The sequence below is a fragment of the Python bivittatus genome, unplaced genomic scaffold (assembly GCF_059951505.1).
Source record: "Python bivittatus isolate LINGU-HERP-01145 unplaced genomic scaffold, Pbiv_v1 ctg000070_np1212, whole genome shotgun sequence".
In the NCBI taxonomy this organism is placed as follows: domain Eukaryota; kingdom Metazoa; phylum Chordata; class Lepidosauria; order Squamata; family Pythonidae; genus Python; species Python bivittatus.
This window is the reverse complement of record NW_028277034.1, coordinates 24,450,044-24,467,492: the sequence shown is the minus strand read 5'-3', so window position 1 is coordinate 24,467,492 and position 17,449 is coordinate 24,450,044. Positions and strand designations below refer to the sequence as shown.

Genomic DNA, 17,449 nt, shown 5'->3' with positions numbered 1-17,449 from the left:
GCCACAACACAAAAAACAGAAGAAAGGGAAAAGAAAACGTACCCTGACTGACTCTGGCCCTAAGAAAAATGGCCTTAACTTCCTCTATCAGTTGTTTTCCCAGAGGATCCACCCCCCACCCACCCCCATTGCCTTTATCAGGCAGGTTTATGGAGTCTTTTTTGAAGGATGTGGCTTTAATCCATTATAGAAACATTCCTTCACCTAGCTCTTAATCTGCTATAGATTAACTTCATAATAATTTCTATTTATAATAAATATGTACATAACCTGCGAATGCCCTTCCATCAGTGTTTCTCAAATTGTACTAAATTGTGTTCCCTAACCCAAATTCACCTTTTGTGTTTTGTGGTTACCTTTCTTGAGCTTCTTGGAGTTTGAAACACCCAAGCTTGAACATCTACTGTAACTGCCTCTATTTTCCCTTCTTCGCCCTTCAAGGGCTACAAAAACAGTTGTAGGCCTCTCCAGCGTAACTTATATTCTTCGGAGGGCATGTCCAAATGCCACACATCAGAGACAAAGTTATGCTCTTTGTGCTATTTCCAGGGAAGCTGAGAATGTTTACCTCTATGAGATTGGCTCTTTTCTTGCTAACAAAAAAAGTCCACAGAGAGCCTTTACTTTAACTCCAAACACCAGGGTATTATTCTACCAAATGACTTTTTTCCTTTGGCATCCTTAATACTAACTCTTTCTTCAGGTAGGGGATGAAAAGACTTGGATTTCTGTTGCTCTTAGAAGGAAAGTAGAGTTAAGAATGTTTCCCCAACCTGGTGTAACAAACCAGAGAGAAATGGGCATGGTTCAAAGACAGAAAAATATAAATTGCTGTTCAAGCATCTTCAAGAAATTTGCATATCTTACTTTAACATACATCTTCAAAGTTTTGCGTGCATTACATGGAATGTGTCCAATTTGGCTGAACATACCCAATTTCAAACAGTACATGAAATACTAGGGTATTAAATGTATTATACCCTATTAGGCTACTAGCCTAATCCAAAGGATTCTAGTCCATTAATTCTGAGGATCCTGCGGAGATAAAAGGCGCCCCACTTCTCTTCTCAGCCTTGATCCTCAGCCATTTTTCTCTTCAGCATTAGGGAGAGGCTTGAGATAATCCTCCTGCATTTTGCTGTGAGTTCAAGATTATACTTGAGAAAAGATTATTGAAGCTGTTTAGTTTTCCTTTTGTCAAGTTGAGATATTTGATGAGTTGAACAGCACTGAGGTGAACTGTGAGTTAAATATCCTCTCCCCACAATCCTCTCCTCCTAACACTGAACTTCCTGCACTATTCAAAACATTAGCTAGAGGATCTTCAGACCATATTTAGTTCATGGACAGTGTCCAACTTTGTTTTAAGCATTGTGGTCCATAAGAATCTCAGGAATTAATTATGATTCAGGAGTAAATTGCAGGAAAATGTCTAGAGGCATTTAAGAATCTGTAAGAAAATAGGCAAGCATAAACATTTAGCTATAAATTTTTTGTAGGCTGCAAGTTGCTACAGGACGAAAAGTCATAAGTATATAAATTGGTAGCTGTAAGATGGATTGTTTGCTTGTTGCAGTAGTGTGGAATAGACAGGAAAAAGAAAAACTTAGTCACTGAATTCTACTAACCTGGAATTTCAGTCTGTCTGGTATTTCCTCTGGAACCATCTGCTCACAAACCTAGTTTTGAAACTTATACTTCAAATTTAGGAAAGCAAAAGATTTTTTTTTCACTCTAGCTGCAGTAGAAATCTTGTTATTAGGAACTGTTATGTCAGGCATGGATACATCCTTGTCTTCGCTCTCCGCATTTTGTTTATTGTACTTGCATAATACTAATTTTCCAATCTTTTATTTTTGAAGAATATAGATACACGCACCTGCCAACGTTGTGAAACATACAAAGAAAAAAACTATTCAGAATTTATAGCAAACTTCATGTCTGTTCTACGGAGAATCAACAGAGAGGAAAAAACAAATACTGTTTACTGAGAATACTCCATTGTAGCTGGAAGAAATAATTTATTGCCTCTGTGGAAAGATAGCTTCTCAGTGGCCAGCCTGAACTCTTCTCTCTCTCTTTTCCTTCCCTTCTGGGACTTTGATAAAGTATATAGAATAAGTTTGGCAGCAGCATTTTAATACAAGAATGAAGATTGATAATACAGATATAATTGTTCTTAAACAAATTCCTATTAGGATCTTGCATTCTTTTTTGACTGGGAGATTAAAGCAGGAAAAGATTCCATTTTAATGGGACAAATTGGAAGGTGTGATTTTTACTTTTAAACAACAGAGGTTTCTACTGAATTCTGTCCAGAAGGCGAGATAATATCTAGAAAAATTTAAAGAAGGAACTGGAGGAGATTCAAATGGAGATTTCAGATGAGACTACTCAAAAAGTTCAATAGGTACAACAGGAAACTGAACAGGATGATACTAAACTAGGTGCTACAGGTATCCATTTTTCTAAAAATGTGGCTTGATTATGGATGACAAATGCTTGATGTGGAATATAAATGGAGCAAAGATATAACATGCCTACAAGAAACACATATTAGAAAAAAGGACATAAACTATTTGATTTACAAAAATTTGGGTGAAGAATTTATTTCAGCAGGAAAAGGAAGGAAGGGAGGGAGGGAGGGAGGGAGGGAGGGAGGGAGGGAGGGAGGGAGTGGTTTTGTATATAAATCCCTAACTAAAACCAGAATTTGTGCTTACATATGAGCATGATAGATTTGTTCGGGTGGACGTCAACTTGCATGGGACTAAGACTTTGATACTGGGAATTTATGTCCCAAATGAGGATAAAGTACTGTTGTATAAAGGACTTATGGAGAGATTAATAGGTCTTTCTTATGGAACTTGGCGTTTGATGGGGATTAGAATGGAGTGATCTCCCCACAACTGGATGGAGCATCTGAGAAAAATATTAAATCATAAGACAAATTACCAAAAGTTTTCTTTGATTTGATGGACAATTTAGGGCTGGTTGATATATGGAGACAGAAAAATGACAATTCAAGAGAGTAAACCTACTTTTCTGAAAGACATAGATCCTTTTCAAGAATAGACATGATTGGATTTCAAAGAACTTGGCTACTAGGGTTGCTAAAGTAGAAATATTACCAAAGACTTTTTCAGATCATAATCCTGTAAGTTTGGTTTATAAAAGAAAATCTAGTTCTTTTAGATGAAAACTAAATGAAATGTTGCTACAGAAAGAAACAATAGTGGAGGATTGTGAAAAGAAGTTAAAATAATTTTTTGAAAATATTTAGGTAAAGGCACTGATTTAAGAACGGTTTGGGATGCAAGTAACACTTTTATTAGAAGTAATTTTATACAACATAATACTGAACTCAAAAAGAAGAGTCAAGAGAAAAAACAAGCTATTTTGGATGACATAAAGAGAAAAGAAGAAGAATTAAAGAAATTTCCAGAGAAGTATTAACAAATTAAGCTTTTATGACAGTTATCTTTGTCAATAGGAAGAGAAATAGAAATAAAAATGAATTATGTAAAGCAAAAAAAAAAGTTTGCAAACAAATCAGGGAAGTGGCTGGCATGTAAATTATGAAAAGAAAAAAATGATATTGAAATTACAAGAGGGAGATACTGTATTAATGGATAATGCAGCCATACCAAAAAAAAACCAACAACAAAAACCTGCAACCATACAAAAAGCATTTCATCAATATTATTTCATCTTGTATAAAGGAAGTGACATCTCTCTAAAGAAAATAGATGAATATCTAAATAAAATTTACTGAGGTTTACAGAGGAACAGAGACAGATTATGAATCTGTCTCAATAAGGGAAGTTTCTGAAGCTATAACAAAGATTAAACCAGGAAAGGTTCCTGGGCCAGATGGATTATCAGGTTTTTATTATAAATGTTTTGTGGATGAACTTTTACAACTTCTACAAAACATGTTGAACTCAATCTTACAGGGTGGACAGATGCCAGAAAGTTGGAAATAGGCCAATTTAGCACTAGTGCCTAAAGAGGGACAAGATTCGACTTTAACAAGAAACTATAGGCCAATATCATTATTGAATAATGACTACACGTTGTTCACAATGATTCTAGCTGATAAACTGAAAATAATTTTGCCAGAATTTATTCATGAAGATCAATATTAAATATGTATTTATTAAATGTGGTATTTAAGAAATAATTAAGATCCTTCTGCCTAAGGTTGATTATTTTCTATTCTAAGAAATCAATAATATCATGTCTTAAAGAATATTAAATGTTTGGTAGGATGTTAAGATAAGACTAATTTATCAAAACATTATTTTTCATGTTTATTGGACGAATCAGTTGATGTTGTTGTCAACCTTTAAAAGCTGGAGAGGTCATAGATTTGAGGAGACTTTGACATGTATAATTTGAACTTCTCTAGCTGCTTAGTTTTGGTCTGATACCCAAACTATATTTAATATGATTTTGCAAAGAGAAATTAAATTTAAAGACTTTAATGTGACATTGATCTACAGTGAAAACTTGGAATTTATTGATTTAGGAATAATTTGGATTTATAAAGCTTGGATTTTTGGGAAAGACATGTGTTTAAAGTCATGTGCTCACTTACATTGAACTGGCACTACCCCCATCCCGCTCCCGCCAGAGATCATCTAAAAGTGAGACCAATGCTGTTTCAGTCCCAAATCCCAAATATATTTGTTAGTACATTAAAACATTTTTATTATATTACATGGATAAATATTTACATAAATAGGTGGTTGAAAATTCCTCTAAACTTATTGGGAAGAATAAACATGATCAAAATAATTATATCTAGATTGGTTTATATTTTAAGAGGATACTATATGCTAATTCCTTCGAGAATTATTTTCAACAAACTGATGAACTATTGAGGACATTTCTGTGGAATGGACAAACCTTCACATTTTCCTTAGACAAATGTAGGCTTTCTTTTGAGGATGGAGAGTTTCTATTTTGACTTCTGTTTTAAGTGAAATGTGAATAATTTTGACAATGAACCATTACAGGTACAATTGAAAATCAGTTATTTGATTCCATCAAAAACTTGGCAAGTGCTTGGTTCTAATTTTAGCTGCATTCATTATTTACTTACTTTCCTCTGCTTTAAAGGCAGCAAGATACATTGTAAAGCTTTGGGATTATGTTTTTAAATTAGATCCTTGTTATGAGAAACTGAGCCTTTGGGATACCCTAATTCAATGAGTGTAAGTTTGTTTTTCTTAATCTGGGCAGAAAAAGATCAATTGGTCATTGAAAATTCTTTTAAAGCTTTGAGGCATGACAAAACAACTGGGCTGACTGAAAATTCTCAGTGTCAATATATACAATTAAAGCATTTGTTGATCTCTCACTTTGGACATGTGTTGGCAGCCTCTGAAACTCATAAATTATTGCGCATACTGGAATAGATCTCAATGGAATTTAAAACTACAGCTCAGCTATATAAACATTTGAAAATTGAAAAGCATTAGTGAAATAAACATTGATAATTTACACAAAGAAACATTTGGAACATTCTCTTACCAAATCAGTGGCTTATGTTCTATAGTATCAGACGTGTATCTTACATGTATGTATGTATATATATGTATGTGTGTGTGTGTGTGTGTGTATATACACACACACATACATACATATACATACATACATACATGTAAGACACACGTCTGATACTATAGAACATAAGCCACTGATTTGATAAGAGAATGTTCCAAATGTTTCTTTGTGTAAATTATCAATGTTTATTTCACTAATGCTTTTAATTAATTAATCCTATCCTAATGATAGGATACCCCATCAGATAATTTTTAAAAGGTTGGCTGTTAGAATTTTTTTAAGTTGAATGCATTTTAACTCATGATTTGGACTTGCTCCTACTTAAGGTAGCAGCATAACCATGTCCCAACCATCAACTACCTGAGGTGGCCAATTATATCAAAAGTATGAGTAGGGGCACACTCCCTCTATTATGAGCCATCAAGAGATCATCCATCAAATCAGTCTTTATAATGGCCTGTGCCTAAATCCAGACTGAAACAGTTCTAGGTAATCAGTATCATCCATGAGCATTTGGAGTTACCCACCCATCACCTGCTCAACCACCTTGACTAAGAAAGGCAAATTAGAAAACTTCTATAGCTGCTTAATAGGGAGGAATCTAATTTTTTTTCATCAGGTTGAAAAAGCAGGCAGTATTACCCTTATGAGATAGAGGCTTTAATAATAGAACATAAGACCTCCATCAATAGATTACTCCCAGCCAGTACAGCCAAAAGGGATATGGTCCCATGGGCAGATAATAACTCCAAGCATCTTGTCCACATCCTTAAGGAGAGAATAAAGAAGTGATCCAGTAACATTGGGCAAGCAAATGTACTGGCCTCCCTACTATCATAATTAATGGTGTTATCAATATGCTTGCTTATATGAGAGGTTTTGTCTGTGTAAAAAGTTTGAAAAGCCATTGCAATTTGCCAAGGGTATAAGGATCAGGCCTGTTCCTTGGGAACAGTTCCTTCAGGCAATTTTCAGTAGACATGATAGTAGAGAAAAACCTCTTATTCTCCACCTTCAAAGTCATTACATATGTTTTAATGGACTCTAAGCAATGCTCATAATAATTAAAGCTTAGTGATTTAAATTCCACAGTCTAACCTAGTTAATAAAGATGTTTCAAAATTTTAATTAGCACTAATCAGAAGCTTTTTCTGCATCTAAAGAAGTGACCATAGCCAAATAAATTTTCTCAGTTTAATGTCTAACATATCTTCGAATATTCTAATACTCTCTTTAATGAATCTGTGCAGTGCAGGATGAACTAGAGAAGGAAATATATTCAGTAATCTCTGTGCTAATGTTGCCATCAAAATTTCAGCGTTTGCACTTAGCAAGGATATCAAACTTTAACTAGCACAATATGTGTGAACTTTACCCAGTTTCAATCAATATTACTATGATTGATTGATTGATAGATACTAAATCTCATAAAACGAGGAGTAAAACATGCATTTCATGTAAATCTCATTATAGTGGCCAACAATATACAGTATGAACAAACATTTCCATAAATATACCATTTTATTGGAAATCCACACGGACCAGATTCCTTTCCTGCTTTCATAGATTTAATAGTATCTATAATTTGTTGTAACATTAATGGTGTTGATAACTTAGCATGGTGATCTTAGGACATAAATTTTAGGAACATTTATTTTAAAAGGTAGAAACGTATTCATTGGAAGCTCATACTCAAAGTCAAATGTAAACGTGTGTGTGTGTTTTGAATTTTACCCTGTGAATTTTTAATTGTGAAGCTAGCATTATATTGCTGCTGTTGTTTCATTCTAGAAACCATTCTACTTGCTTTTTCCCCTTGTATTCAGTAATCCTATTTTATATGATTTAATGAATATTCAGTACCCAGGACATATAAGTAACCCAATTCCAATTTATTTAAAAGTGTTTTTTTTTTACTCTTTTCCAGGATAATATGCTGAGATTCTTTTTCGTTTCTTTTCTTCCAAGATGTACTGTATATGCAGTAATCCAACCCCAAACATATTGTTTAAAAGTATCCCACAGAATTTGTTATCTGAAAGAATATTTCACTGTCTTTTTTTAAAGGGAAATTTAAATATTTTAGTAATTCTATACACAGCTGAGGTGTGAGCAGACAAGAATAAATTAGCATGTTGATTCTAACTGCTTTATTAGCTGGGCCATAAATCAGTTCAACACACAAACAGGTAAAACACAGGCTGAAGGTTGCAAATGAAATAGAAGCTTACATTCAGGGAGAGACTGGTAAAAGAATTGTTTGCCTGTGGACAGGAGCAGAGTCAGTCAGTCTATGGACCTAGCTGAAGGAATGAAGCCTGAGCCATTAGCTGGAAGTCAAAAGTTCAGGAGTTCACTGAATCCAATCCAGGGGTCAAAAGCACTTATCAGTGTACAGGACAGGGAGCCCCGAAGCTGTTGGAATTTAAAATCAGCAGAACAGATCAGGAAGCTGGAGGGAGGCTTGAAGCATGCATGCCCTTAAATAGCAAGCCTGACCCTTGATTGATCATTGATGCTCAAGGAGTTACACAGACCTTGACTGCTAGGTTCTTTTTAACTGCCATTTTGTTTTAGGACTGGGCACTTGGCTAAGGTCTGGATCCTTTCCCCGTTCTCAGAGTGAGAAGCTACTTGTGTTCAACTTATGTCATTAGATCCAGGGCCAGCCTTAGGGTTGACTTCCCAGCTGCAGGCTGGCAATCCATCAGTTTCTGCTCTATAGAGTCACAATCTAAGGAACCCACAACACATGCAGAATCAACACAGTAAATCTTCTTAAATACCACTTGCAATATCATTGGAACATGGTCAGATATAACAATGAAACTGAATTGCTTACTTTTGTTTATTGAAGTTAAAATTCAGTCAACAGACCTTTCAATCAAAACTAAGGACAGACAAGTTTACAAACATCACACAAGACCCGAGGGCCACTGTACAGTTCACAAATAAGGAATGTTCACAATGGAGGCAAATATGTGTAGCTCAGGGTTGAACTGTGGAGTCCTTGGGGTTCTCTGAGCTTGGTTCTTTTCCTCCAAACGTTTCATTACCCGGCTAGGTAACATCTTCAGTGCTGGAATGGGATGGGGTTTGCTCTCTGTTTGCATCCCCTGCCAGTGTTGGGGGTGGGGGTTTGGTTTTGTTCCTCTGGTAGTTTCTTGGTAGTTACCAGGGACCCCAACATACAACATAGTGAACTGACAGAAAACACCTCACCTCACAGAGAAGAGTGAACATTCTATCAACTCCTCACTACAGTGCCTCCAGAAAATAAAAGACGTACACATAGATGAAGATGAAATTATGGTCTCATTTGATGTCACAGCTCTCTTTACATCCATAAACCCAGAACTAGTGAAAGAATCCATATCAGCAATACTACACAACACACCGGACTTAACCAAATACATCCAGATTGAAATACCCAGAATCATAGACCTCATCAACCCCTGTCTCACCACCTATTTTCAGTTTGATAGACAAATATATCAACAAATCAGGGGCACACCCATGGGATCACCACTATCGGGACTCATAGCAGAGATTGTAATCCAACACCTAGAAGCTATAGCACTCCCACAAATACAACCTAAAGTATGGATCCGATATGTAGATGACACCTTCATTGTAATAAAAAAGGAGCAACTAGAGAAGACACATGAAACCATCAATAACATCTTCAGGAATAAAATTAACATCTTCAGGAATACAATTCACCAGAGAGGAAGAAAACAACCACTACCCTTCCTAGATATCCTCATCAGCAGAGGAAACAACAGCAAACTAGAAACCCAAGTTCACAGGAAGACAACCCACACTAATCAAGTACTCCATTACCAAAGCAACAACCCAACCGCCCACAAGAGGAGCTGTGTAAGAACATTATTCAAGCAAGCACAAACACACTGCAGCAACCCAGAACAGCAGAAAAAGGAAAGAGACCACCTATACAACATCTTCCAACAAAATGGATATCCATGCAACTTTATCAAAAAGTGCCTGACCACTCAACCTACTACAACACAAACTATGAAAAGGATCACACCTCCATACATCAGAAACATCTCAGAAACCACCAACAGACTATTACAACCACATGGCATCTCCATGGCACACAAACCAACGAAAGCTCTCCAAAATATCTTAAGTAAACCAAAAGAGCCAGTAGCACAAGAAGAAAAAACAGGAGTCATCTACAACATACAGTGCAAGGACTGCAACAAACACTATGTAGGACAGACAGGCAGAAGACTAGCAGAGCGCATCCACGAACACCAACTAGCAGTCAGAAGACATGATGAAAACTCCTTAATCTCACAACGCATGGACAGATATAACCATAATTTTAACTTGTACACTGTCAGCATTTTAGACCAAGCAAAATCCAAAAATGCAAGGGAATTCTTGGAAGCTTGATATTCAGACAAGGCAGCAATTAACAGACATATAGAGATAAACAGCATCTACACACTATTCAAAAGAGAGAAAAGATCAGAACAGCTCCTCACCAGCAATTATCACCGAGATAAGCAGAGGTTACCACAGGGCACACAAGCAAGCAGCAAACAATACCCTAATCAAGGAACTACCAGAGGAACAAAACAAAACCCCCACCCCCACCAACACTGGCAGGGCATGCAAGAGTATAGAAACAGACAGCAAACCCCATCCCATTCCAGCATTGAAGATGTTACCTAGCCGGGTAATGAAACGTTTGGAGGAAAAGAACCAAGCTCAGAGAACCCCAAGGACTCCACAGAATGTTCACAACTTTACGTAAGACAATTCAGAAAACATACATGGCATAATATAGTTTGCTATCAGTTAGCACAGTTTAACTGTTTGTGACCTATTTGTGAAAGTTGCAACAAGATATTCTCTATCAAGGTATTCTCTATTATAAACAAGTACTTTTCATTTGATTCCAAATTTGAATAACTTTGCATTTATTTGTGTAAAATGCCATTCTGTTATTTTCTACCCACTTCTGTAATCTATTAAGAACATTATGTCTGTTTTCTAGAGTGTTACCTATCCCATCCAGTATTGTGTCAACTGAAAATTTGATAAACCTCTACTAACTTTAAGACAATGATAAAAATTCTGAATAATATGTGGTCCGGGACTGGACTTGTTGGCATTTCACTGAATACTGCAGTCCATTTCTTTGAGGAACTATTGATCAGCATGGTCTCAGTATGGATTTCAAGCCAGTTTTAGAAGCACTTAATTGCAATGCTATCTGGGCATTCTTCCTGTAGCATTTGCTAGCCTAACTGCTCTGTGGCTCTACTTTAGATCTGATGTCCGCAACTGAGTCAGTTCAGATGAATAAAAAGTCCTTTTATTCATAGAAAGACAATCAAGGATACAGCAACTGATATACATAAAACAATAGTAACCTCCAAAGGAATAGTCAGCTCAGTATCCAGTGTTGCTTGAGAATAAGCTAAACAACTAGAATTCTGTCTGTCCTTTCCACTTTCTGTGGAATGTGTCTTCAGTCATTGCCATCACAAATTAACAATCTTTTTTGGTCTTTAGACAATGTAATAATTTCACTGGGTATTACTGGCTTATGCATAGACATCAATCATGTACTACGATTATTGGCACCATTACTTTTTTCTCATTAGAAAAATCTCCAAAGGCATTGTTTTATCATTAAATTGTGCTGAAGTTTATAATGTTGGCCTTGAAAGCGCATCTAGCTTTTTCATTTGAGAAATCTTATTTTATTATTATTTTTATTTACAAATTAAACTATAGTAATTGAAACTGCTATAAGCAAGTCCTCATTATCCAGTTTTGTTTTCTTCCACCTTAAGGAGATTTCATAAGGATTAGGTGGCTGTAAAGCATTTTATTAGCCAGTTTATGATATCTGAACAACTTTCCTTTTGAATGTATTTTTCTCTTGAGATAATGTCTTTTGAGTGTTTTTCCTTTATAATTCCAACTGGAATAATAGCTTACAGATTGAAAACAAGAAGTTTCACTCTTTTTTTCAGTGGTACGGCTAGGATTGGAGTTTGGGGATAAAAGATGATGGAGATAGATGATGGAGAGGCAACAGACATTCCAGCACCAAGTTCTGAATAGATTTGAGCAGACAGCGTGCAACTAGACACATCCACCATTCCAGATGCTTTCCCCCCTAATTTTTCCTTTAAGATATTTTTGTCTTTTCTATAGTAGAATGATGTTTTTCTAAGAAATGCTTACAGCCATTCAAAAAGAATCCCCATCAAAACATTAATATCTAAAATCCCCCAGCCGTGCCATTGCCTAGTCAATCAAAGGTGAAAAAAGAGGTAAACACTAACATCAGAAAAACAAATCCAGTTCAGAGAATTTAAAATCTGTGAAGTGGAACTAAATTTCATTGTACAATGTTCAGGTTATTTTTTATTTATTTTAACATGTTTAGCCCCTTTTTAAAGACCGGCTGGCTTTCATTACCAATCAAAGCCATTCAAATGAATTACATACCTCTGAGAAGATTTTTTGCACAGCCTGGGAAGGATAAATGTAAACCTCTGCCTTTCACCACAACCAAGTAATCAGCTAAGTGTTGTTGGAGGCATCTCTATTTTCAGTATCTCTGTTTTTTCTCACTTCCCCTTTAAAGCTCAGATTCCCATAAGTGCAAGGAAAGAACTCTGTCTCCTCACCAAGCACACCAATATCGGCTGTTCTTTACTGTGTTGTTCATGCTTTGGATCACCCAACTTATTCACAGTGGCCTGCAATGAAATCAAAATAAAGGGACCAGCATGTTTCTGTGTAAACAGTCTTATATGCAGAAAAAGCCTGATCTGACAGTTTGATCAGAGCAGGAACATTGTACTACTGCATGATACAGTGAATGCTATATTGCTTCTGCTTCTTTATACAAGAGTAAGGAGCAGGATGGGGGTATTTACCTTTTTGACTCAATGTAATTTGTTGGGGCGGGGGGGGAAATGTGAGGAAACTCTATGACCTGAACCTGAACAAAAATAGCTACCAAGAGTTCTGAGAAATAATCGGGTTATTATTCCATAATAACCTGATTGTTTCATTCCCTTTGCTACTGATATGTGATAACTTTCATAGAACAATTAAAGGAATTGAGTTATAAAAAACAACCATCCCATCCCAAATGGTGCAATTAAATCTGCTTTAGAAAAAACAGATAAAAAAAAGAGAAGAGGTTTGTTCTTGCAGCTAGCATTTTGAAATAGGCCAGGTGAATAAATTTGTACGCTAAATTTGAAATGCTGCTTAGCCAATCCAGACAGGAAACTGAGGGATTTGTCCTAACCCCCCTCGCTTTGTAGTGGCCTGAGGACTTTGCTGCTCAGTTACATTTCATTCTGTGATCAAAAGCAGCAGCATCACATGCAGTCACAGTTCCCTGGAAGTTGTTATATTATTTTACAGTGGTTTATGAGGGAATTTCTTGTTAATTGATTGCAACTAGAATTTGAGGTAAAGCGATAGTATGCAACCTGGCTGCACTCCTTTCCCAGTCTGAACCAATAGTGGCTCCATATTTTGTTCTATGTTGCTTCCTCTTCCTTGTACAATTTCTTCAATAAGCAGCTGAATGTTTTTAAGGACCACCCATAAGTTGTAATGTGCTAGTCAAAATTGTTTGTATAATCAATAAAGCCAAAATATTTTGAATCTACATTGCCTTTTCCATTATCTACTGGTTGTTACCAATGTAATCTTGGATGTTCCTGCCTTTTCTTCATCCTGCTTGTACATTTGGCAGTTCTTGTTCTATGCACACTTGAAGTCTGGACTGCAAAATATTGAGTATTTTTTGACTAGCATGTAAGTTTAAGTGTTTGGTAATCTGAGAATTCTTTAGCACTGTCCATCTCAGGCACTGAAATTTAAATTTATCTTTTCCAGCCCCTTGGCCACTGATTAAAAATCCCAAGAAGCACTTCAACTGCATCATCTTCTAAGATTTTATATTTTCTAGGGCCCATTCACTTCATTTTCCAAAAGATCTGGCTCTAGTTAGTGATCACTGTTGTACGTCTCATTGATTCTAGGAACTTTTTCATATAGTTCTTCAATATATTCATGCTATCTTGTCTTTGTCTCATTTTTTTTTTTAGTAAATCTTAAGGTCTTTGCTTTTATTGTGTCCATCTTTGCATAAAAGTTTCCCTTGAATTCTGTAATTTTCTTAAATAGAACTTATGCCCTTCTGATTTGATTGTTAACTTAAATATCTTTGCATTATTTATTTATATATAACTCCTTGTCTCTCCCAGCTCTTCTCTGGATGCAGCATTTCGTTGAGTGAATATTCTTATAGCTCTTGCTTTTCCTCTTCAACTATTTTCAGTGTGTCAGCACATAACCATTTCACCTCCTTTTGGGTTTTGCATTTGGGGATATTTTTGTTTGTGTCAGCATTAATGATATCATTAAATTCCAGAATTCTACAGGCACTGTATTGGTAAAATCTAATCCATTAAATCTACTTTTTAACTTCTGTCATATAATCATATGGAATAATGCTGAGATTAATTTCTTGTTGATTTGATGTTTTTATTTGTTTTCTTTAGTTTAAATTATTGCTTTTTCCAAGGAGTTCGTGATCTGAGTCACAGCTTGCTCCAAGTTTTATTTTACTGACTGAGGAGAACTTCTCCATCTTTGCTTTCAGAGTATATAGTACTATTGACTCCTATGTTGTCTGTATAGTGGTGTTTTTTGTAGAGTTGTATGAATTAAAGTAACATCAAAACAAAACCATAAATGGCTGCCCAGTCATCTTCATATTAGTAACTGAATGTCCACTGAAAAAGAAGCCTTTTCAGTGTCTTTTGGAATGCCAGGAGCAAGTGGGTCAGACATACCTGACCAACACTATGATTTGGACTCAGACATCTACTGGCAATCAATGCAGTGAACCACAAAATACTGTAGGTGTTATACTGCAATAATGGGTTCCACCTATCAGCTTGTCCACTTTTTTCTGGTCTACTTGTGGCTTCCAACTCATCTTCAAATGCAGCCCCACATATGAAGAATTGCAATAGACATGACATTTAGTAATAAGCGTGTTGGACATCCTTATCCAAACTTCCAGATCAAAGAAGAGGCGTAACAGGAGCACCAGCCAAAACTGGGGAAAGGGTCCCTGACCACAGCCTCCACTTGCTCTTCTAGCAAAAGCTGTGAGTCTAAAGAACCCGTCAAGCCATGGAATTGCTTCTTCAGTTGGAATACAGTCTGCACTCTGTTGAGCGTCCCACTCTAAACTCTGCAGTGCTAGCCTTAGAGATTATATTGAGTAGCAAAACCAGTGGAAGAGAAGGATTAAATAACCTTTCTTCTCCCCTCAGAATTGTAGTTTTCCAAGTCTGCCTTTCAGTAAAAAATAAACCAAAAACATATAGCCTACTGTGAAATGTATCGTTGCTGCGGTACAATAGAAGCATTTTGGGATCAGCTTCTTCCAAGAACCTCTACCTGCCCCACATGATCCCATAGGGAGAACAGGCTCCAGGCTCCCTCTTTTTAACTGTGCCACCGGGTGTTTGGTCCCAATTTCATATTTATATATTGTCTATATTTTAGTGTTATGTGATTCTTTTGATTTATTGTTTGTTTTTCTTTGAAATGCTACCCAGTGTCACATTGTGTGAGTTGGATGGCCTTATAAATCCAGTAAATAAAAAAATAAATCAATATCCATCAAATCTGTCAAAGATTCAGACCTCACTTGGGTCTGAATTAATGAATTAACTTAATTATGGCTGGTGTGGGTCTTCCGGGCTGTGTATGTATGCCGGCCGTGAAAGCCTTCGACAATAACTTAATTAACTTGCAGCAAATAAAAAAATAAATTCATCAATAATAAACACCCCTTATTTGGTTGGTTTAAAATTGGGATGGATATTGATTACTGATGGATATGCAACCACTAAAAACTTTTCATTTTCTTTTATTAATTCTTTTTTGTAAACTTGCTTTGTCAATTGACAGGACATTTCTATGACAATTGCACATTTACAGTTTTGGATAATCTTGAGAAATCATCCTCAAGATAAGACAACAAAAACAAAGTAGTATAAAAATAGATTTTCAGAGCATGCAGCATCAACCAATATTCTTGGAATAATCTTTTATTTTAGTAGTGACAGGTCAGCATATAATAAAGCAGGGGAAAGAAACATGTTAAGGCCAGTATCATTCCCCCATATGGCAGTATGAAATCTTGGAAAGTAACTAAGGCCATAGATTTAAAACCCTGTGTCACCTTAACATGGTAAATTTAAAGGGATTAAAAAAAAAACTACAAATATTCTTTATCAAGATGTGTATGTTCTCCCATTCCCAACTGATTCTCAGGAAGAAACCATTTTCTTCCATACTTTATGGGAATCTCACTTTGTCTGATGAATGCTCTTCTTAAAATAGCCCCATTTATTACTGATATAAACAAGTATTGAAGCCCAACATGGACAAATTTAATTTCAGATGAGTGAATTTCTCACAAAAACAAAGGGCTTGGCTGTGATTAAGCTGAAGAGAGGGGGAAATCAAAGCCATTCAAGAAACTTCAGAGTACCTTAAAATTATATTACTAGAAGCTCAATTAAAATGTACAAATGAGAAAGTACAGTATATGAACGATAAAATTCACCAAATGCCTTGGAATTAACTAGTAGCATCAAAGAAGTTATAAAAGGCCAACATATAATAACTATGATATATTATCTATATATCAATATATTCTGTATTTTTTTTCTTCAATGCAGTTTATATCAACTGCTAAGATATCCGTTGCTTATTATCTTCTTTTCTCTTAATGTTGAATTTTCTGTCCCCCCTTGGCTTTTCTTTCCTGCTAGCTTGGAGAAACAGAAGCATACTGGGGGTAAAAAGGAAGCTACCAGGTGAAAAACTTTCACCAGTATGGAGAAACAGCTGGATTAAGTGTTGAATGGAGAAAATGTGTAGAAGTTATATGGAAGATTTTTTTTTCTGTTGGAAATGTGAATGGTTAGATGGAAAACAAAATGTGCAGCTGGAATTAGATGGGTAATTGTGAATGTGGAGGTGTGGAAAACACTCAAGGGAAAGGGAGAGAAGAAAGCTCTTTGTGACTGTGTAGCTCAGCTATGAGGTGAACTACATGCTATGAATATAAAAACTGGGGAGGGACAGAATGACTTAATAGATGAAATTAGAAGGAAAAAGGTACCTACCCGCACGTACATTTGACTGACCGTGCCCTGTTCTGGGTTTGGCTGGGATCCGTAGTGGTACCTGGCTCTTTTGGATTTAAATGTTTCAGGGAAAGGATCCTAGCCAGAGGATGTGGTTCTCACTGGCTTCCAAAATCTTGTTCATACATTTCAACCAGCAATAACGCCTGTGTTTTGGACATTGATCAAGTCACATTTAGCCCATATCATATCAAAATACATAATTTTTAAGTGTATCCACAGTGTATGAGAACTAACAGTCTCACAAAGATTTATTACAATAACATTATTCCAATCAGTACAAAAAATTTCAGCAGCTACTTTGATTTAGGAAGGTAGAGATGGAATACGGGCTAATTATGAGAGAAACATCTTTATGCCTGGTGTTTTTTGGGGGAGCATTTACTGTTCCTGTGCATTGTTTTTTTTTTTTCAGTAGAATCGACAAGTTCTTTGCTATGACTTCTGTAACAGCACAACAACAAATTTGAAATAAAGTTTTGTTTGAATAGGTGTAGCTGTTCTGAAATAGCCAAAAAAGGGTCATTTTGGATTCTCCTTATCCAGCTCCACAGACATTTTAGTTTAGCGATCCCCTTTCACTTAGCCAGAATGATATTGGAGATTCACATTTGCAAAACTTCACC

At 36.0% G+C, this 17,449-nt stretch overlaps 1 protein-coding gene across 5 annotated transcripts in view; it reads left to right on the top strand.

Annotated features, from left to right (window-relative positions):
* Positions 1-2,632, top strand: part of IL15 (interleukin 15) — a 79,847-nt gene extending 77,215 nt beyond the window's left edge. For all 5 annotated transcript variants that reach the window (XM_088132821.1, XM_088132823.1, XM_088132824.1 and 2 more), the window contains one exon: positions 1,863-2,632. In XM_088132821.1, the coding sequence (XP_087988947.1) occupies positions 1,863-1,991 (129 nt within the window). In that variant the 3' untranslated portion in view covers positions 1,992-2,632. The remainder of the gene's footprint in view (positions 1-1,862) is intronic.
* Positions 2,633-17,449: the final 14,817 nt, after the last annotated feature.